Source organism: Felis catus, chromosome D4 (genome assembly GCF_018350175.1).
Source record: "Felis catus isolate Fca126 chromosome D4, F.catus_Fca126_mat1.0, whole genome shotgun sequence".
NCBI lineage: Eukaryota > Metazoa > Chordata > Mammalia > Carnivora > Felidae > Felis > Felis catus.
In genome coordinates this window covers 92,503,110-92,518,347 of record NC_058380.1, presented here as the reverse complement: position 1 = coordinate 92,518,347, position 15,238 = coordinate 92,503,110, and the positions used below count along the sequence as shown (strand labels likewise).

At 66.6% G+C, this 15,238-nt stretch overlaps 2 protein-coding genes across 3 annotated transcripts; both read left to right on the top strand.

Annotated features, from left to right (window-relative positions):
• Nucleotides 1–15: 15 nt before the first annotated feature.
• On the top strand, nt 16–9,878 carry CARD9 (caspase recruitment domain family member 9). 2 transcript variants are annotated; one of them, XM_023243015.2, is made up of 13 exons: nt 16–1,732; nt 2,778–2,993; nt 3,172–3,309; nt 3,665–3,969; nt 4,063–4,242; nt 4,655–4,798; nt 5,037–5,162; nt 6,777–6,968; nt 7,442–7,501; nt 7,699–7,744; nt 8,981–9,057; nt 9,442–9,518; nt 9,616–9,878. In XM_023243015.2, exons 2-13 carry the CDS (start codon nt 2,810–2,812, stop codon nt 9,713–9,715), a joined length of 1,629 nt encoding a protein of 542 aa, XP_023098783.1. In that variant the 5' UTR covers nt 16–1,732; nt 2,778–2,809; the 3' UTR covers nt 9,716–9,878. The 2 variants fall into 2 exon arrangements, with proteins under 2 accessions (XP_023098783.1, XP_044899200.1); XM_045043265.1 differs by having other exon boundaries at nt 17–1,732; nt 7,442–7,483.
• Nucleotides 9,879–10,011: 133 nt separating this feature from the next.
• DNLZ (DNL-type zinc finger) lies at nt 10,012–11,875 on the top strand. Its single transcript, XM_023243022.2, has 3 exons — nt 10,012–10,293; nt 10,675–10,814; nt 11,621–11,875. Exons 1-3 carry the CDS (start codon nt 10,093–10,095, stop codon nt 11,787–11,789), a joined length of 510 nt encoding a protein of 169 aa, XP_023098790.1. The 5' UTR covers nt 10,012–10,092; the 3' UTR covers nt 11,790–11,875.
• The last annotated feature ends 3,363 nt before the right edge of the window (nt 11,876–15,238 follow it).

Below are 15,238 nucleotides of genomic sequence, written 5' to 3'. Positions count from 1 at the left end.
TGGGGTGGGGGGTGGGGACTGCCATTTCCATGAGATGCGATTGTGCCCATCAGGCAAGGGGCCTGCCACGAGCTCCCAGGCAGCTGCTGGCCCTGGTGCCGCCACAGGTCCTGATGTGGACCTGCTTCTCCGCCAGGTGGGTGCCCAGGAGCAGCGGCAGCCTGGCTGCCCGCAGGTCACGCAGCGCCCCGGCCCAGCGCCACCTTCCTCCCAGGTGGCCGCTTCCTGGCAGGAGTCTAGGCCCCGGCACCGTCCCCATCTCTGAAGGACACTCGGCTTCTCCGGGGGCTCTGTTCCCCTTACACGTTGTGTCCCATGTCGTCCGCATGCACACCTCCCCCCGGGGCGTCCCTGGTGCCCTGCGGGCGGCTGTCCCCCCGCGGGGCTCTGTGTGGCTGCTTTCAGTTTTTGGTTTGTGCCCAGTACTGTCTCAGCTGATGTCTACTTCTCCTTGGGACTTCTTTGACCTGTGGACTATCTAGAGGTTTCTTACTCAATTTTCACATACTTAGGGATTTTCCAGTTAGCTTTTTGTTACTGACGTCTAACTTAACTCGGATACAGAGAACGTGATATTTTTATTACTTAATTCTCACAAACCCCCGCCGTACAGGAAACGCCGTCCTCAGCCTCGTGTTACAAAGTAGGGGAACGGGACCCATTCCCCCGGGACCCAGGGCTGGCTGCTCTGGAAGCCTCCCAGAGACCTGCAAGGAGAGGCCAGCTGCCTCGGTGCCCCACCCGCACCCCGCTCAGCAGCGTTGACTTGTGCCTGGACCCCTGAGGCTCGAGACAGGACAGGCAGGGAGCCGGTCGGGCAAGAGGCAGCTGCCTGGAGGAGGTGGGGCGGGAGCGCTGGTCAGGACCTGCCTTGCCCGTCCCACCTGTCCTTAGCTGTTGCCTCAACCCGGCAGCCGGCATCTCGGTTCAACCAGTACGGCTGCACCGGTGAGGCGTTGACCTGGGGGTTCCCGGCACAGCTGAGGGGTGGAGGCCACGGAGGGCCGGTGGCCCTGGCCACCGGCCCGGGCTCTGCTGGCTGGTCAACACCCCTTCTGACACCGGCTTGTGGGGTCATGGGGCATGGCCTCGGGGTCCCGGAAGCCTGCCGTCACAGTGCCACGTGTCGTGGCAGAAGTTGTGGAGTGGGGACACCCAGGAGGGGACTAGCTATAGCGCGGGCTGGCGTCCGTGTGGGGCAGGCAAGGTCCCCTCTTTGGACACTATGCTTCAGCCCTCCGGTGACCAAGGCGCGTGCTGGCCCAGCACCCAGCTGAGATCCCAGGAGTCGGACCCAGTGCCCTCGGGTCTCCACCTGCACCTGGCCAGCCGCCCACGCTGGTTTCCAGCCGGCCCCTTCTGGAGAAGCCTCTGGAAGCTTGCATCCAGGCCAGATCAGCCCAGCTGGCGAACCGGCCTCCTCCAGCCTCGAGAGGGCCCTTGCCCACGCTTGGGTTTAGTGGTGCCAGGGTTGGGCCTCAGGCCCCAGCGGGACTTCCACTTCCCTGCGCCCCGCCTCCCGGGCCCTGCCAGGCGGGCGAATCAGAAGGCAGCCCCAGAGACCGGCTCCCTCGGGGAGGACCTGCTCGGGCTCCGTGGAGCTAACCAGCACCAGCAGGAAGTGCGCGGCTTTCCTCCCGGGCTGCCGACGGCACCTCCTCCTGTCTGTCGGATCAGGGTGGCCCGGGCTGGCCAGCGTCCCACTGCACGGGTGCCCCTCAAGGACCCTGAGGTAGGTGGGTCTGCCCCCCTTTCTGAAGGAGGCTGGGAAGATGCCCGGCTCTGCTCAGGGTTCCTGGGGCAGGGAGCAGGGTCCTGGGACAAGGACCCCAGAAGGGCACCAAGTGCCCTGTCCCCCTTCAGAGCCGCCCGGAACCTGTTTGCTCATCACAGGGGGGCTCGCAGCAGGGGGCCAGGTGCGGCACCCGTGGATTTTAGGCAGGAAAGGCAGGGAGAGCTCAATGTCACAAGGGCCATCCCGAGTCGCCAACGTCTGTTGCTGGCTGGATGGGGTGACTGAGGGCCGCGGGAAATCAGAGAAGCTCCTCCAAAGACCCTGCCTGTTGCCACCTGCGTCTGGGGGCGGGATTCCCACACTGGCTGAGGGCTGCCTGGCGGCAGGTCAGGGCCTCTCTGAACCCACCACCCAGAGGAGAGCACGACCACACGGCCGCCCCTGGTGTGGCCCAGGCCCAAAGGGAGTGGTTCCCGCCTGCCAACGGAAGGGAGCAGCGGTGGACGGTCCCAATGTGGATGGCCCCCTTGTCAGGCATGGCCAGGAGCGGGCCTCCGCCTCAGAGCGAGGAGCCCACAGGTGGCAGGTGCCCGGGACCTGGGAGCCTGCAGAGCGTGCCAGAGTGGCCTTGGGCTGGCCCCTCTCCCGTGGGCGGTCCACACTCACCCTTCCCGTGCCCGCTGTTGCATCACCAGCCGGCCACCGGAAGGAGAGGAGGCGGTGGGGCTAGGCCTGAGCGGGCGCCACGTCTGGGAAGGAGGAAGTCCCGCACAGCACGGCCTGGCCCCGGCGCCTCCCTCCCCACACCTGCCGGAGAGGCCCTGCCCGTGGGCGGGGGTCACAGAGGCCAGAGCCAGGCATGGGGGTTGTGGGCCACCACCAGCCCCCAGAGCACCTCCACATCTCCCCCCACGATCGTCAGCACACTGTGGACAGAAAGCCCAGGAGCCAGGGGGAGGGGCGGGGGGGGGGTGGCAGCCGGGCCCAGGGGAGGCCGGGAGCACCGCCCTGGGTGAGCTAGCATCCCGGACACGCCCTCCAGACAGCCGTCCAGAGCGCAGCCGAGCCACCACCATGTCGGACTACGAGAACGAGGACGAGTGTTGGAGCGCCCTGGAGAGCTTCCGCGTGAAGCTCATCTCCGTCATCGACCCCTCACGCATCACGCCCTACCTGCGGCAGTGCAAGGTGCTGAACCCCGATGACGAGGAGCAGGTGCTCAGTGACCCCAACCTGGTCATCCGCAAGCGGAAAGTGGGTCAGTGCTGCCTCAGCCGGGAGCGCGCCCCTCCCCCGCTAAACCCCCCCACCCACGTACCCACGGCCGTCTGCGGGGGGGCTGTGGCACTTGCGGGCGAGCCGGCCGGGTGGGCGGCAGACGGGCCCCGATGGGACCCGGCCCACGGCAGCTCAGCGCCCAGGGCACGTGCTTTCAGGCGTGCTCCTGGACATCCTGCAGCGGACCGGCCACAAGGGCTACGTGGCCTTCCTCGAGAGCCTGGAGCTCTACTACCCGCAGCTGTACAAGAAGGTCACCGGCAAGGAGCCCACCCGTGTCTTCTCCATGATTATCGGTGAGGCCTGGGGCCCTCGCCGACAGGCCCGATGGCTCGTCTCCCGAGGGATGAACTGGGGACAGAAGGAAGCGTTGAGGGGCACACGGGAGTGCCGGCATCGGGGCTCTGTGCCGCTGCTTCTCACTCTGGTGGAGGAAAGACAGACCCGTGCTGACCCTGCCGGAGCCCAGCGCCTGCCTGCCTGGGGGAGAGTCAGGATCTCAGCCTGCTTCCTCCACGGGGAACACCAGCGCCTTGGGGTGGTGTGCGTCCCCGGAGGGGGCCGGTGGGGGGGGGGCTGGTCCTCAAGCCCAGGGGCCAGGAGGCGGTGCGGCGGGGGACCAGGCGGGCCCTCTGATGCGGCCGTCCGCAGACGCATCCGGGGAGTCGGGCCTGACGCAGCTGCTGATGAGCGAGGTGCTGAAGCTGCAGAGGAAGGCTCAGGACCTGACGCAGCTGCTGAGCTCCAAGGACGACCTCATCAAGGAGCTGCGGGTGAAGGACAGCCTGCTGCGCAAGCACCAGGAGCGCGTGCAGCGGCTCAAGGAGGAGCTGGAGGCGGGCAGCCGCGAGCTCAAGCGCTGCAAGGACGAGAACTACGAGCTGGCCATGCGCCTGGCCCGCCAGAGCGAGGAGAAGGGCGCCGCGCTCATGCGGACCCGCGACCTGCAGCTGGAGGTGCCTGGGCTCCCCGCGGCTGCGGAGCAGCGGGGCGGGGGGGGGGGGGTGCCGGGCACGGTGCGGCCGGAGGGCTGACAGGGTCTCCCTTAGATTGAGCGGCTCAAGCACAGCCTCATGAAGGCGGAGGACGACTGCAGGGTGGAGCGCAGACACACGCTGAAGCTCCGCCACGCCATGGAGCAGCGGCCCAGCCAGGAGCTGCTGTGGGAGCTGCAGCAGGAGAAGGCCTTGCTGCAGGCGCGCGTGCAGGAGCTGGAGGCCGCCGCGCAGGTGTGGGCGGGGCAGGCGCGGGACTGGAGGCCAAAGCGCGGGTGTGGGCGGGGCAGGCGCGGGACTGGAGGCCAATGCGCGGGTGCGGGAGGGCCAGGCGCGGGACTGGAGGCCAATGCGCGGGCGTGGGCGGGGCAGGCGCGGGACTGGAGGCCAATGCGCGGGTGTGGGCGGGGCAGGCGCGGGACTGGGGGCCCCCCTGCCGGTGTGGGTGAGACATACGCGGGACTAGGGGGCCCCCGGTGGGGGTGGCATGCGCGGGACTGGGGGCCCCTTGCGGGTGGGGGGTGCAAGCAGGAGCTGGGGGCCCCGGGTGGGGGGCGCCTGGCAGGACGCCGGTGCGGTGCGGAGAGTAGGGCCCCCCTGAAGCCCGGCCGCTTCCCTGCCGCTCTCTCCCCTTCGCCGCCCGCAGGAAGGAACGCCGGACAAGAGCAGCCCGTACATCCAGGTGCTGGAGGCGGACTGGAGGCAGGCGCTGCGGGAGCACCAGGAGAAAGCCAACACCATCCTGTCCCTGCGCAAGGATCTGCGACAGGGCGAGGCTCTGCGCGCCCGGGTACACAGCTGGGGCCGGCTGGGTGAGCTTGGGGGGCTGCCCCGTGTGCACTCAGCTGCACAGCCCCCCTACCTCACTCCTTCCCTGGGACGGAGGCGCGGGGGCCTGGCCTCCTCTGCCCCAGGCCAGTCTGGAAGCTGAGGGCCTGCAGGGACCCAGCTGGGCTTGACCAGGGGACGGGCAGGGGCGGCGGCGGGGGCGGGCGCGGGCGGTGGGGGCTAGCGGCTGGCTCCCGTAGTGCGTGGAGGAGAAGGAGGTGTTCGAGCTGCAGTGTCTGGCCCTACGGAAGGACTGCGAGATGTACAAGGACCGCATCGCGGCCGTCCTGCAGCAGATGGAAGAGGTCGCCTCCGAGAGGGACCAAGTAGGTGCCGTCTCCCACCTGCCAGGACGCCTGCGGGCGAGGGCGCGGCAAGGGTCGCTCCGGGTCGTGTGGCCTCCAGGGCAGGGGGTTTTAGGGGAGGGCAGTTGTCAGAGTGCCTTTTCTTCCTTTTTATTAAGTTTAGTTACTTATTTTGAGAGAGCACGAGTGGGGGAGGGACAGACAGGGAGAGAGAGAGAGAGAGAGAGAGAGAGAGAGAGAGTGTCCCAAGCAGGCTCCACGCTGTCAGCACAGAGCCCCATGTGGGGCTTGAACCCACGAACTGTGAGATCACGACCTGAGCCAAAATCAAGAGTTGGATGCTTAACCGACTGAGCCCCCCCAGGCACCCCGATATCAGAGTGCTTTTAAATAACAAAACCAATACGTGCTCGTTGAGAGACGTGAATGATAGCGAGGTGACCCCCTTCCCCCACCGCCACCCCCGCCTGTTGCCGGGAACCCCATACCCCACAGCGGGTTGTACTTTCAGATTTTGTTTGGTGTGCATATAGTTTCGTTTTTGTGTTAACAAAAACGCAAACTATTGTAATTGGCAAATAGTTTTTTAAATTAAAAAACCGTGGACACCTTGGCTGGCCGCGCTCCTGGGAACAGGAGCTGCGCAAGTCCGTCTGGGGCTGCGTCCACTCACTGCTTCCCACCACCTTCCCATCACGTCACCTGGGTCTTTTCTAATCAGTTACACTCAGTGCCCCGGTGACATTCTGGAGGGTAACCGGCCACCTCTATTGGGAGCCCCTAACTGTGCAGTTACACGTCTGAAGACGTTTCCCACAGGGAGGACGGTAACGCGGAGAGAGCTCAGTGCCCCGGTGCTGGACACAGTGGGAAGCGGGGCAGCCCAGCTCACAGCGGGGACTGCTGGAGCAGGGCTCAGGAGGGGACAGCTCGTAGCCACCAGAGGCAGGCCGTCAGCCAGGGACACTAGGGCCAGGCAGCCGAGGGGAGTGGGTAGGGTTGTCTCGGGTTGGTCCTAAGTGGGAAGCAGGCACAGAAATGGCAGTTCTCGGTGATCCATCAAGTCCTGGCTGTTGGGGGCCGACCGTTCCAGGGGACGTGGTTTAGCTTCCTGGATTGTTGGTACGGACAGAAGACCGGTTGTGACTCCCGTAGGGCCCGCCCCCGCGCCGGGCTGGTCACCGTGGGCGTCGGGCAGGCTGCTGGCTGCTGCTGCGGGTGGGTCAGAGCTGTGTCCTCAGGCGCGGTCCGGCTGTCCCGCGTTTGTACGTGCGGCACGTCCCCCCGGAGGGACGGGCGCGGTACAGCACGTTAACACAGCCGCTAACACCCACGTTCCGGACATCAAGCCACGCCAACCCAGTGAAAGCCGTGCAAGGGGCGGAAGCGTGTGCTGGATGCGCGCACGGGGAGGAGTCTCGGGGCACGGGGGTCGGCAGGGACTGCTCTGAGACGGAGGCTGCAGGTTTCAGCTTCACCTTTTCTGAGCCCTCCGCTTCCCTTCATGAGCCCCTATTACCTGCGCCAGCCAGCCCTCAAGCGCCACCCTAGGCCGGCCGAGAGGCGGGGGCTGGACCGGGGCCTCCAGGCACCCGGCCTCGCCATCCCCGCGCCTGCCCCCTGCCATCCCCGCAGGCCATCGCCACGCGGGAGGAGCTGCACACACAGCACTCTCGGAGCCTGCAGGAGAAGGACGCACTGCGAAAGCAGGTCCGCGAGCTGGCCGAGAAGGCCGACGAGTTGCAGCTACAGCTGTTCCAGTGCGAGGGCCAGCGGCTGGCCCTGGAGGGCAGGCTCAAGCGGCAGCAGCTGGAGACGCTCGTCCTGGTGGGTCTCCTGGGGGCTGGGGACCTGCGTAGCGCCCGCTGGGCAGAGCTGCAGCCACCGTAGGACAGCGGGCAGTGGCCCTCAGGGGCAAGTGTGTCTCCAGAGACCCCAGGCCCACAGGAAGGGCCGCCGGACGGCCCTGGCCCTGGCCCTGGCCCGGATACTGCTCTGCCGGCGATCGGGGTGCATCCCCGGCCTTGCCGAGCCCCCTCCGTCCTCTGCAAAGGGCCCTCCTCCTGGTGGGGTACAGGGTGTGGCACAGCTCAGGTTCTGACAGGCCATTCTGGGTGGCACGAGGGGGAGGGAGAGATGTTCTGGGCAGGGGCCCGAGCCAGTCGTGGCCTGGAGAGGAGGACCTCCCTGGAGCACAGCGGCTGGCCTGGGGCCCCTCACCGTGCCCCACGCTTCCCCATGTCTGGGGGTGACTGCGTTTCCCCACGTCCTGCTGATGGCCTCCTCCTCTGTGACCACAGAGCTCTGACCTGGAGGACAGCTCACCCAGGAACTCCCAGGACGTGAGTGTGAACCTCAGGGTAGGCTCTGGGCCACAGCCTCTGCCAGACCACGGTCCCCTGTGGGAGCTGGGCCAGCCGCTCTTCTCCCAGGCGTTAGGAGGGCAGAGGGGCCTTCCTGCCCAGTTGCCAAAGAGCGGCACGGCAGGGGAGGTGGGCAGGGGAGGTGGGTCTCGGGAGGGTGGCCACCTAACTGGATGCCTGTCTCTCCCTGGAAGCTCTCGCTACCCCCGGACCTGGAGGCCACCCGGCTGTCAGACAAAGGTGAGGAGGGGAGCGGCCTCTCACAGACGAGTCTGGCCAAGGCCTACTCGTCGCCCTGACTTGGCACCAGCCCTGACCCTGGGCGCGCACGGCCCCATCCACTGATCTTCACAACCTGACCTTACGGTTGGGGACATTGAGGCTCAGAGGCACGAGAAATCCTCCAGGCTCCCCAACGAGCAGACAAGAGCCCGTGTGCAGGGCCCATGCCCCATCTCCAATGTTGAGAGCGCGTCCCTCCATTGGAGACCACTCTGGGTCCGGAAAGCAGAGTGTGGCCTTCTGCTCTCCCCCGGCGTCTTCCTGGGTAGGGGGCAGGACAAGTCCAGTGTAGGAGATGCAAACAGCGGGGAAGGTGGGCCATCTCAGGGCCAGGCACAGGGGCAGCAGGGAGACGGCCTGGAGGAGTGAGGAGGGCTCAAGGGGTTCTCTCTGAACGTGGCTGTCAGAGGGGAGGTGGGGAGGGGCCGCCTCAGGGGTGGTGCGGGAGGCCAGACAGACGTCCTCAGCCTCGGGCCTCGCCACCGGCCTCCAAAGAAGGCGAAAGAGGAGCAGCCACTGCAGAAGTGAGGGAGCTGGGAAGCCTGCTGCTGCCCGGAGACCTGAGCTACAGGCCACGGAGCCAGTCCCAACATGGGGGCAGGCGGTCAGGACCCAGCAGACACTGAGTGTTAGGGGGAGGTCTGGGAGCCCCAACCCAGGGGTGGCATGGCCCCTCGAAAGAGTCAGGATGGGCTTCAGGGTCAGAGGCCTGGCCTTCACAGGCTCTGGCCTCTTCCCCTGTGATGTTGCTGAGACTGGATGTCCAGTCTCCCATCACGGCCAGTTAGGGGAGCCAGCCCATCAGAGCACCTTCTGTTCGAGAGTCCTGAGCCCTGGGCCCGTGCAGGCCCTGACAAATTCTGAGGGGAACTGGCAGCCTGGAACGTTCTGTTCCCAACTGGTGCAGTACCCGGCCCCAACCTGGAGGAGAGGGGTTGGATGCTGGGGCACTGTTTGGTGGGCTTCCAGCAGCCTCTGCCTGCCTAGAGGGAGTCAGGAGTGGGGCGTGACATCTCTGAGCCCCAGTCCCCTCATCTACACAATGGGAGACCTCTAGGGGTCCGAGTGAGGACCCAGGAGATGATGCAGGACTGACCCAGAAGCAGCGGGGGTGGGCAGGTGGCCAGGTGTTGACTATGCTAAGCGTGGTCCCAGCTGCTGGTTAGGACCCACAGGCCTAACTCTCCATTCCAGGTGGCCCCGCCAACAGGGACAGCCCACAGCAGCCCCCTGAGGCTCTGCAGGAGGAACCGCTTCCACTGATCCCCAACGTAAGGCTTCCTGGGGGGGGGGGCAGGGGTCCCTGCAGCCCTAGGATGCCCCCGACACGGGCTTCCGTGTGACGGAGCCCAGGGAGGGTGACTGTTCAACCTGGATGCCTGGGGGTGGTTGCAAGGGTCTCTGCCCAGTGCGGTCTTGGGGTGCGCTGTTGGAAACAGGAAGCCTAGTCCTCCCTTCCCGGACGAAGCAGCCTGGTCGGGCCAGGGCGTGGCAGCCGCGGAAAGCCAGTCTCCTGTGCGGCTCTGGGTGGGAGCAGGCGGCCCCGCGCGCTGTCGTAGAAGGGACGCCGGCTTGGAGCCCGCGCCAGGCTGGCTCTGTGTCCCAGGGGCGGGGGGGGGGGTCCCCTGGGAGCCTGAGCCGCTCTCCTCCCCCAGAACGCCGGCCTGAGCGGCGGCGAGCCCCCGGAGAAGGAGCGGCGGCGCCTCAAGGAGAGCTTCGAGAACTACCGCAGGTGCGCCGCGCGGGCGGTTGGCGGCCCCAGGCGGGCTTCGGGAGAGCCGGCCGAGGAGGGGCGCTGCGGCCTTGCTGACACCCGCTCGCCCCTGCAGGAAGCGCGCCCTCAGAAAGCTGCAGCACGGCTCGAGGCAGGGGGAGGCGGACTGGGAGAACACCACGGGCAGCGACAACACCGACACGGAGGGCTCCTAGCCAGCCCGGCATGCGAGGAGGACGGGGCGCCGAGCCCGAGGGGCGCAGGCACGCCGGCGCCCACGCACCGTGATTTGCACAGGCGTGCTCTGTCTGTGCGACGCAGATGCGTGCAGCAGTGTCAGAAATGCAGTTTCATAAATAAAGGACTGCCGTCCCAGCACCGCCGCCTCTGGTGGCTTCGCTCCCGCGTGTACCTCCCAGCCGCGCGTGCACCTCCCGCCTCCAGGGGGCAGTAGAGCACAGCCTGCCCGTCGGCAGACGGAAGCCGGAAAGGGCCGCGTCCGTCGCGTGCCCGCTTCCAAGATGGCGGCTGCGTGGCCTCAGCGAGGCGGGGCAAGGCGGGGCAAGGCGGGAGACCGAGGTCGGAGGGCGGGATGCTGCGGGCCGCGCTGGGCCGCGTTGGGCCGCTGCTAAGCCGCACGCGGCCCCGGGGGCCCGGCCTGAGGTGGCTGTGGGGACGCGGGGCAGGCCCAGGGGCCGCGGGGAGAAGGCGGGCCGGGGTCTGGGGCTGGCGGCGCTTGAGCTCGGCTCCGGGGCCCGGGTCCGCGCACTACCAGCTTGTCTACACTTGCAAGGTGAGCGCGCAACGGGTGCAAGGCTGGGTCTGCATCTGGGGCTGCCTGGCGCGGCGGGATAGAGGTGCCCTGTGCCCGCGGCACGACAGCATGAAGGGGCAGGGCTATCGGGGGGGGGGGCGGGTTCTTTCCTGGAGAGAGGTGAGGCTACATTCGGGGGCGGGCCTTTCCAGGAGAGGGGTGGGCCTGCGCGGAGGGGTGGAGTTATCTCCCAGGGGCGGGGCCTTTCCGGGATCGGGGTGGGCTGTCTCAGAAAGGGCCGGCCCTTCCGGAGAGGGCAGGCCCTGCCCAGGGATGGAGTTCATCCTCAGAGGGGGCGGGGTCTTCCTTGAGGGGCGGGGCCAAGTACTCGGACTCACCTGGGCTGCGGGTCTCCCCCAGGTCTGTGGGACTCGGTCCTCCAAGCGCATCTCCAAGCTGGCCTATCACCAGGGCGTGGTCATCGTGACCTGCCCCGGCTGCCAGAATCACCACATCATCGCCGACAACCTGGGCTGGTTCTCAGACCTGGATGGGAAGAGGTGAGGCTGCCTGGACAGGGGTGGGGGGACAGAGGCCTGTGTTCCAGGGCTGGCCTGGTGGGTCAGGAGCCCCGCCCCACCTTTCCCTGGGGCGCCTTTCCAGTCCACTTCCCCAGCCTTGTCAATGCAGGAGGAGCCGTTAAGTTTCAGTTTCAGGTGAACAAGGAACTTCGGCATAAGTCCCCAGGAGAGACGTGTTTTTCTTTGCTAAACTTTTCCACCCTAGACCAGCCCGCTTTGGTCCTGCTTCACTGCCTGACCTCTGCCCTCACCGGTGTGGCCTTTGGGGTCTGCAAGACCCAGTTACGTGTCAGGGCTCTGGGCCCCCGCTAAAGTGAGGGGTCAGACTAGGCGATTCTTGCAGCCGTGACTCCCTTTCATTCTGTGGCTCCTTCCTTCCCCTGCAAAGTTTTGTGCAGTGCCCGCTCCCCAGCAGGGTCCTAGCTCCTCTTCTGCCAGTGCTGGCTGGTCGGTCACACCAGACCTGGGGCGTGTGTGAGGCGGTGTGGACCCCTCCTGTGGAGAGCAGTGGGGGGCAGTGGTCAGGATCCTCCTGGCCGGGGGCCCCGGGCACTTCAGTTCGGCTTCTGAGCGAGTGTCTGTCCTACTTGTGAACAACGGGATGGTAACAGCACCTTCCTCTGGGGGCTCTGGAGGTCCCTCAGGTCAGCACGCAGGGCCCTTGATGGCACACCAGTGTGGGGACCCACATTCCTGGCTCGAGCCCGGCCTTGGGGTTCCCCTGAAGGACCAAGGTACGGGATGGACTCTGGGCTGGAGTGTCACGGTGCCTCCTCGTCTCTCAGGAATATCGAAGAAATCCTGGCGGCCAAAGGGGAGAAGGTGTGCCGAGTGGCTGGCGATGGGGCCCTAGAGCTGGTTTTAGAGGCTGCAGGGAACCCCAAATCCACCTCTGCTTCAGAAGCGAGTGAGGACCAGGATCCCACTCACCCTGGCAAGACGGAACCTAGCTGACCCTGCCTCTGCCTTCAAGAAGATGCTTCAGCCCTGGGCCCTTCCGGACCTGCCTGTTTTCTGTCAATAAACAAACATCACTCGGACACGATGGGCCCTGGGGCCTTCTTGTTGTCCCTGGTTCCGGAGTCCGAAACGACTCCCAGGAGCCCCGCCAGGTGCTGCTGGCCAGGGCCTTCTGCAGCAGCAAGACCCTGGCCCTCCCCTGTCCCCCTGCACAGAGGACTCGGCTTCCAGCTGCGTCCGTGTGGGAAGCGGCCGGATGGGGAGCCTGAGCCCCTCCGGGCCGTGGCCGGGTGGCCCTGGGCAGGTCCCTTTGCCCCTCCGAACCTCTGCCTTCCCAGCAGAAGATGAAGACGCTAACGGTGATGCCCTGTCAGGTGAAAGGACAGGAAGACAAGATTTGGGACAGGCCTGGGGTGGCTCAGACTCGCGGCTCCGGCCTTGCTGGGTCTGGGGGAGGCCTAGAAGGGATGGCTGATCAGCCACTGGTCTTCCTGGGGAGGGTCAGCACCCCGCCCACCCCCCGTGGGTCCTGTCCCTCTGGCCAGACACAGGGCGGCTCTCCAGACCTTCCTTCCTCCCGTGCTACCTGCCGTCCCCCGACACCTGGACAGCGCTCGGGAGCCAGCGCCGACCTCAGCCCTGACCCTTGGCTGCCGGCCAAACGAAGTCAGCAAATCAGGCCGCCCGCTGTGGCCACAGCTGAGCCGGGTGGCCGTGGGGGCGAGGGGGTGGGAGTGTCGGCTGCTGTCTGACGGGCGGGGGGGCCGTGTGCCCCACGTTCGGGATCGAAGCGTGTTTATTTCCAGAAGCGTGACCTTCACCACTAATCACCAGCCGCAGTCTCACAGATCCTGGCAGGATCCGGGCTCCTGACTCTGCGCCCCCATCAGCGCCCGGAGCTTTGTCATTGTTCTGCGGGGCGTTGACACTTTGTGCTTTGACTCGATTACCCCCTGTCTTTCCCCTGGCAGACAACCGTCTATTATTCCCCCTCAGTGCCTCCTGTGCCGTTTGTGGAGACTGCCGGCCTGGGTGCTCAGCCAGCCCCCGGGCAGGGGAGGGGGGCTGCTCCCCGACGCGGGCACAGGAGGCAGGGCTGGGCCTGGGCCTAGCCGCTCACTGTCCCCAGAGGGTTGAGACCAAAGTTCAGGGGCGGGAGGGGGGTTGGCGGGCAGGGAGCCTGCCGGACTGACAGTGCAGAGCCGGGCACAGGAGGGCGGCCTAGGCCAGTCCCTCCCTTCACAGATGGGGAAACTGAGATCTGTGGTCTGGAGATAGGTATAGACCATACGTTCCACCTCCTGTATTCTAAGGCTTGATGGCTGGGCCCTGCCGACCCTGGGGGCACTGCCCCTCCCAGGGTTAGTGCCTGGAGATGGGAAAAGACTCGCCCCTGAGTGCACCCCATGGCCAGGTACCAGCCAACCAGGGGCGGCCCCCACTCCCAGAGCCACTCAAGCTTCCTGCACTGTCGCTTCCTGTGGAAACCACAGCCCTTGGAGCCTTTAGCATGTGAGCCACTGAGAGACAGCATGGCACCCCATGCTATTGGACCGCAGAGCCTGGTCAGGGCACCGGGGTTCCCGGAGCACCAGAACTACTGGTTCAGGGGGCTCTAGTGACAGCTCCCCGGGGCCCCTGCAGGTGCAGATCCTGATGGCACCCTGCAGCTCCGACCAGCTTTTGCTTTCCCGGTGCCCCCTCGCCCTCAAGGGTCTCCTGACCCCCCACTCCTGCCCCCGCTGTCAGGCCTCCTGTGGTCACGGGGGAGCCCCATGCCGAGCGGGTCACTGGGAGTTTGGTGAGCGAGGCCTCTCCCGAACCCAGCATCTCTCCACCTGGGGACACAGCGCCTTATGACAGCCGTTGGGTGGGGGTGTCACCCCCAAGCCAGCTCCTCGGTTGCACCCCCACAGACCGCGGCCCGGCACGCATCTGCCGGCGGTGCCTGGGGTCCCGGGCGCCCCACACCTCCCTTGCTCCGTGGCCCCAGCAGGTCCTGGGCGGGTGAGCCGCAGCCCTCCATCGGTGGGGACTCAGGACTGGAAAGGTGCCTGCGCTTCGTGTGACGTGGTCCACTTAGGACCGAGACGGCCCCTCCCAGAGCAGAGGACGGCGGGGTCAACCTGTCACCAAGTGGCTGGCCGCCACTGGCTGGTCACCCCGCCGTGGGCTTGCTTCCCCAGGTAAGGTCGGCCACCTGGGGCCTCCCAAAGGACCAGCGTCCCCGCACCCTTAGCACTAACCCTGAGGCGACAGCATTCACTTGGCAGACTTTATTTTTTTGGGAAAAACAAAAAACCATGTACCTCTTGGGTTGGAAAGGACCCACTGACAACAGGGCAAACACGTGTGAGCAATAAATATGCTTGTACATTCAAGTATGTGGGGGCCCAAGGGGGGCCCGTGTTCTGGCATCTGACCCCCCCACCCCGGGCTCCCACCCACACCTTTCAGAGCATCAGAGTCCAGGGCCCCCAGGCCGTACTGCAGGGTGGGGGTCCGGCCACCTCCCCTGCCAGGAGGGCCTCTGAGAAAGATGGAGGGAGCCCAGCTGGGGCCCTGCCTGAGGAGGACGTGGCCACCTCACGCCCTGGGGGCCGCGGGGCTATGGGGGGGGGCGCTCTCCAGAAGGGCTGGTGGCGGGCCAAGGGGCCTTTCCTGCGCAATCCCGTGGGTGGGTTTGGCTGTGTGGGGGCTGGACCCTCCCCATAGAAGGCAGTGATGTCACCTTCCCAGCTTGGGGCGCAGTGAGGGCTGAGTGCCCAGGGTTGGGCCGAGCTGAACCCCCCCCCCCCAGCTTTCACTGCCGGCCCCCGGCCCTGCCGCGGTCCCTGTCCTGGGCCTCTGTCCTGTCCTGCTCTGTCCCTGGGCCTCGGAGCTTGGAGTTGAGGGGTGTCACAGCCCATCCCCACCCATCCACTGCCCCTGCCTGGTCAAGACTGGGTGCCGGCTGGGGCTGGGGGGCCAAAATGCCAGGACCTGGCGGCTCTGTGTGGGGGCACCTGGCCTGCCTCCACTGCTGTGTCAGGTTCCAGGCTGAGACCACCTCGCACCTTCTCTAGCCTGGGGGAGGCGGGAGGGCCGAAGGGCTGGGAGGGACCCCTCCCTGTGGGAGAGAGGCTGGGACGGGGGCAAACAGGTTCCATCATCCCAGGACCACCTCTGGGAGGACGGAAATGTCCGTGTCACTGGTAAGCCCCACAGAAAAGACGTCAGAGGGCCCTTTGGGGATTTAAGGGAGGCAACAGCATCTTCACATTTGCCAGGCAGGATGGAGCTGGGCAGGGCGGCGGGGGGGAGGGGGGTGCCACAGAGGGTTTGGACCCAACAAGCTGCAGGCCTGGGGCAGGGGGAGGGCTGGGCCTGGGGCAGGGGGAGGGATGGGCCTGGGGCAGGGGGAGAGCTGGGCCTGGGGCAGGGGGAGGGCTGGGCCTGGGGCA

Bases quoted from the DNA above. Each gene is read 5' to 3' on its own strand.
- DNLZ (XM_023243022.2), top strand. From the start codon at position 10,093: ATGCTGCGGGCCGCGCTGGGCCGCGTTGGGCCGCTGCTAAGCCGCACG. The intron at 10,294-10,674 runs GTGAGCGCGCAA...GGTCTCCCCCAG, and splicing joins AGCTTGTCTACACTTGCAAG to GTCTGTGGGACTCGGTCCTC. The intron at 10,815-11,620 runs GTGAGGCTGCCT...CTCGTCTCTCAG, and splicing joins TCAGACCTGGATGGGAAGAG to GAATATCGAAGAAATCCTGG.
- CARD9 (XM_023243015.2), top strand. From the start codon at position 2,810: ATGTCGGACTACGAGAACGAGGACGAGTGTTGGAGCGCCCTGGAGAGC. The intron at 6,969-7,441 runs GTGGGTCTCCTG...CTGTGACCACAG, and splicing joins AGCTGGAGACGCTCGTCCTG to AGCTCTGACCTGGAGGACAG. The intron at 9,058-9,441 runs GTAAGGCTTCCT...CTCCTCCCCCAG, and splicing joins CGCTTCCACTGATCCCCAAC to AACGCCGGCCTGAGCGGCGG.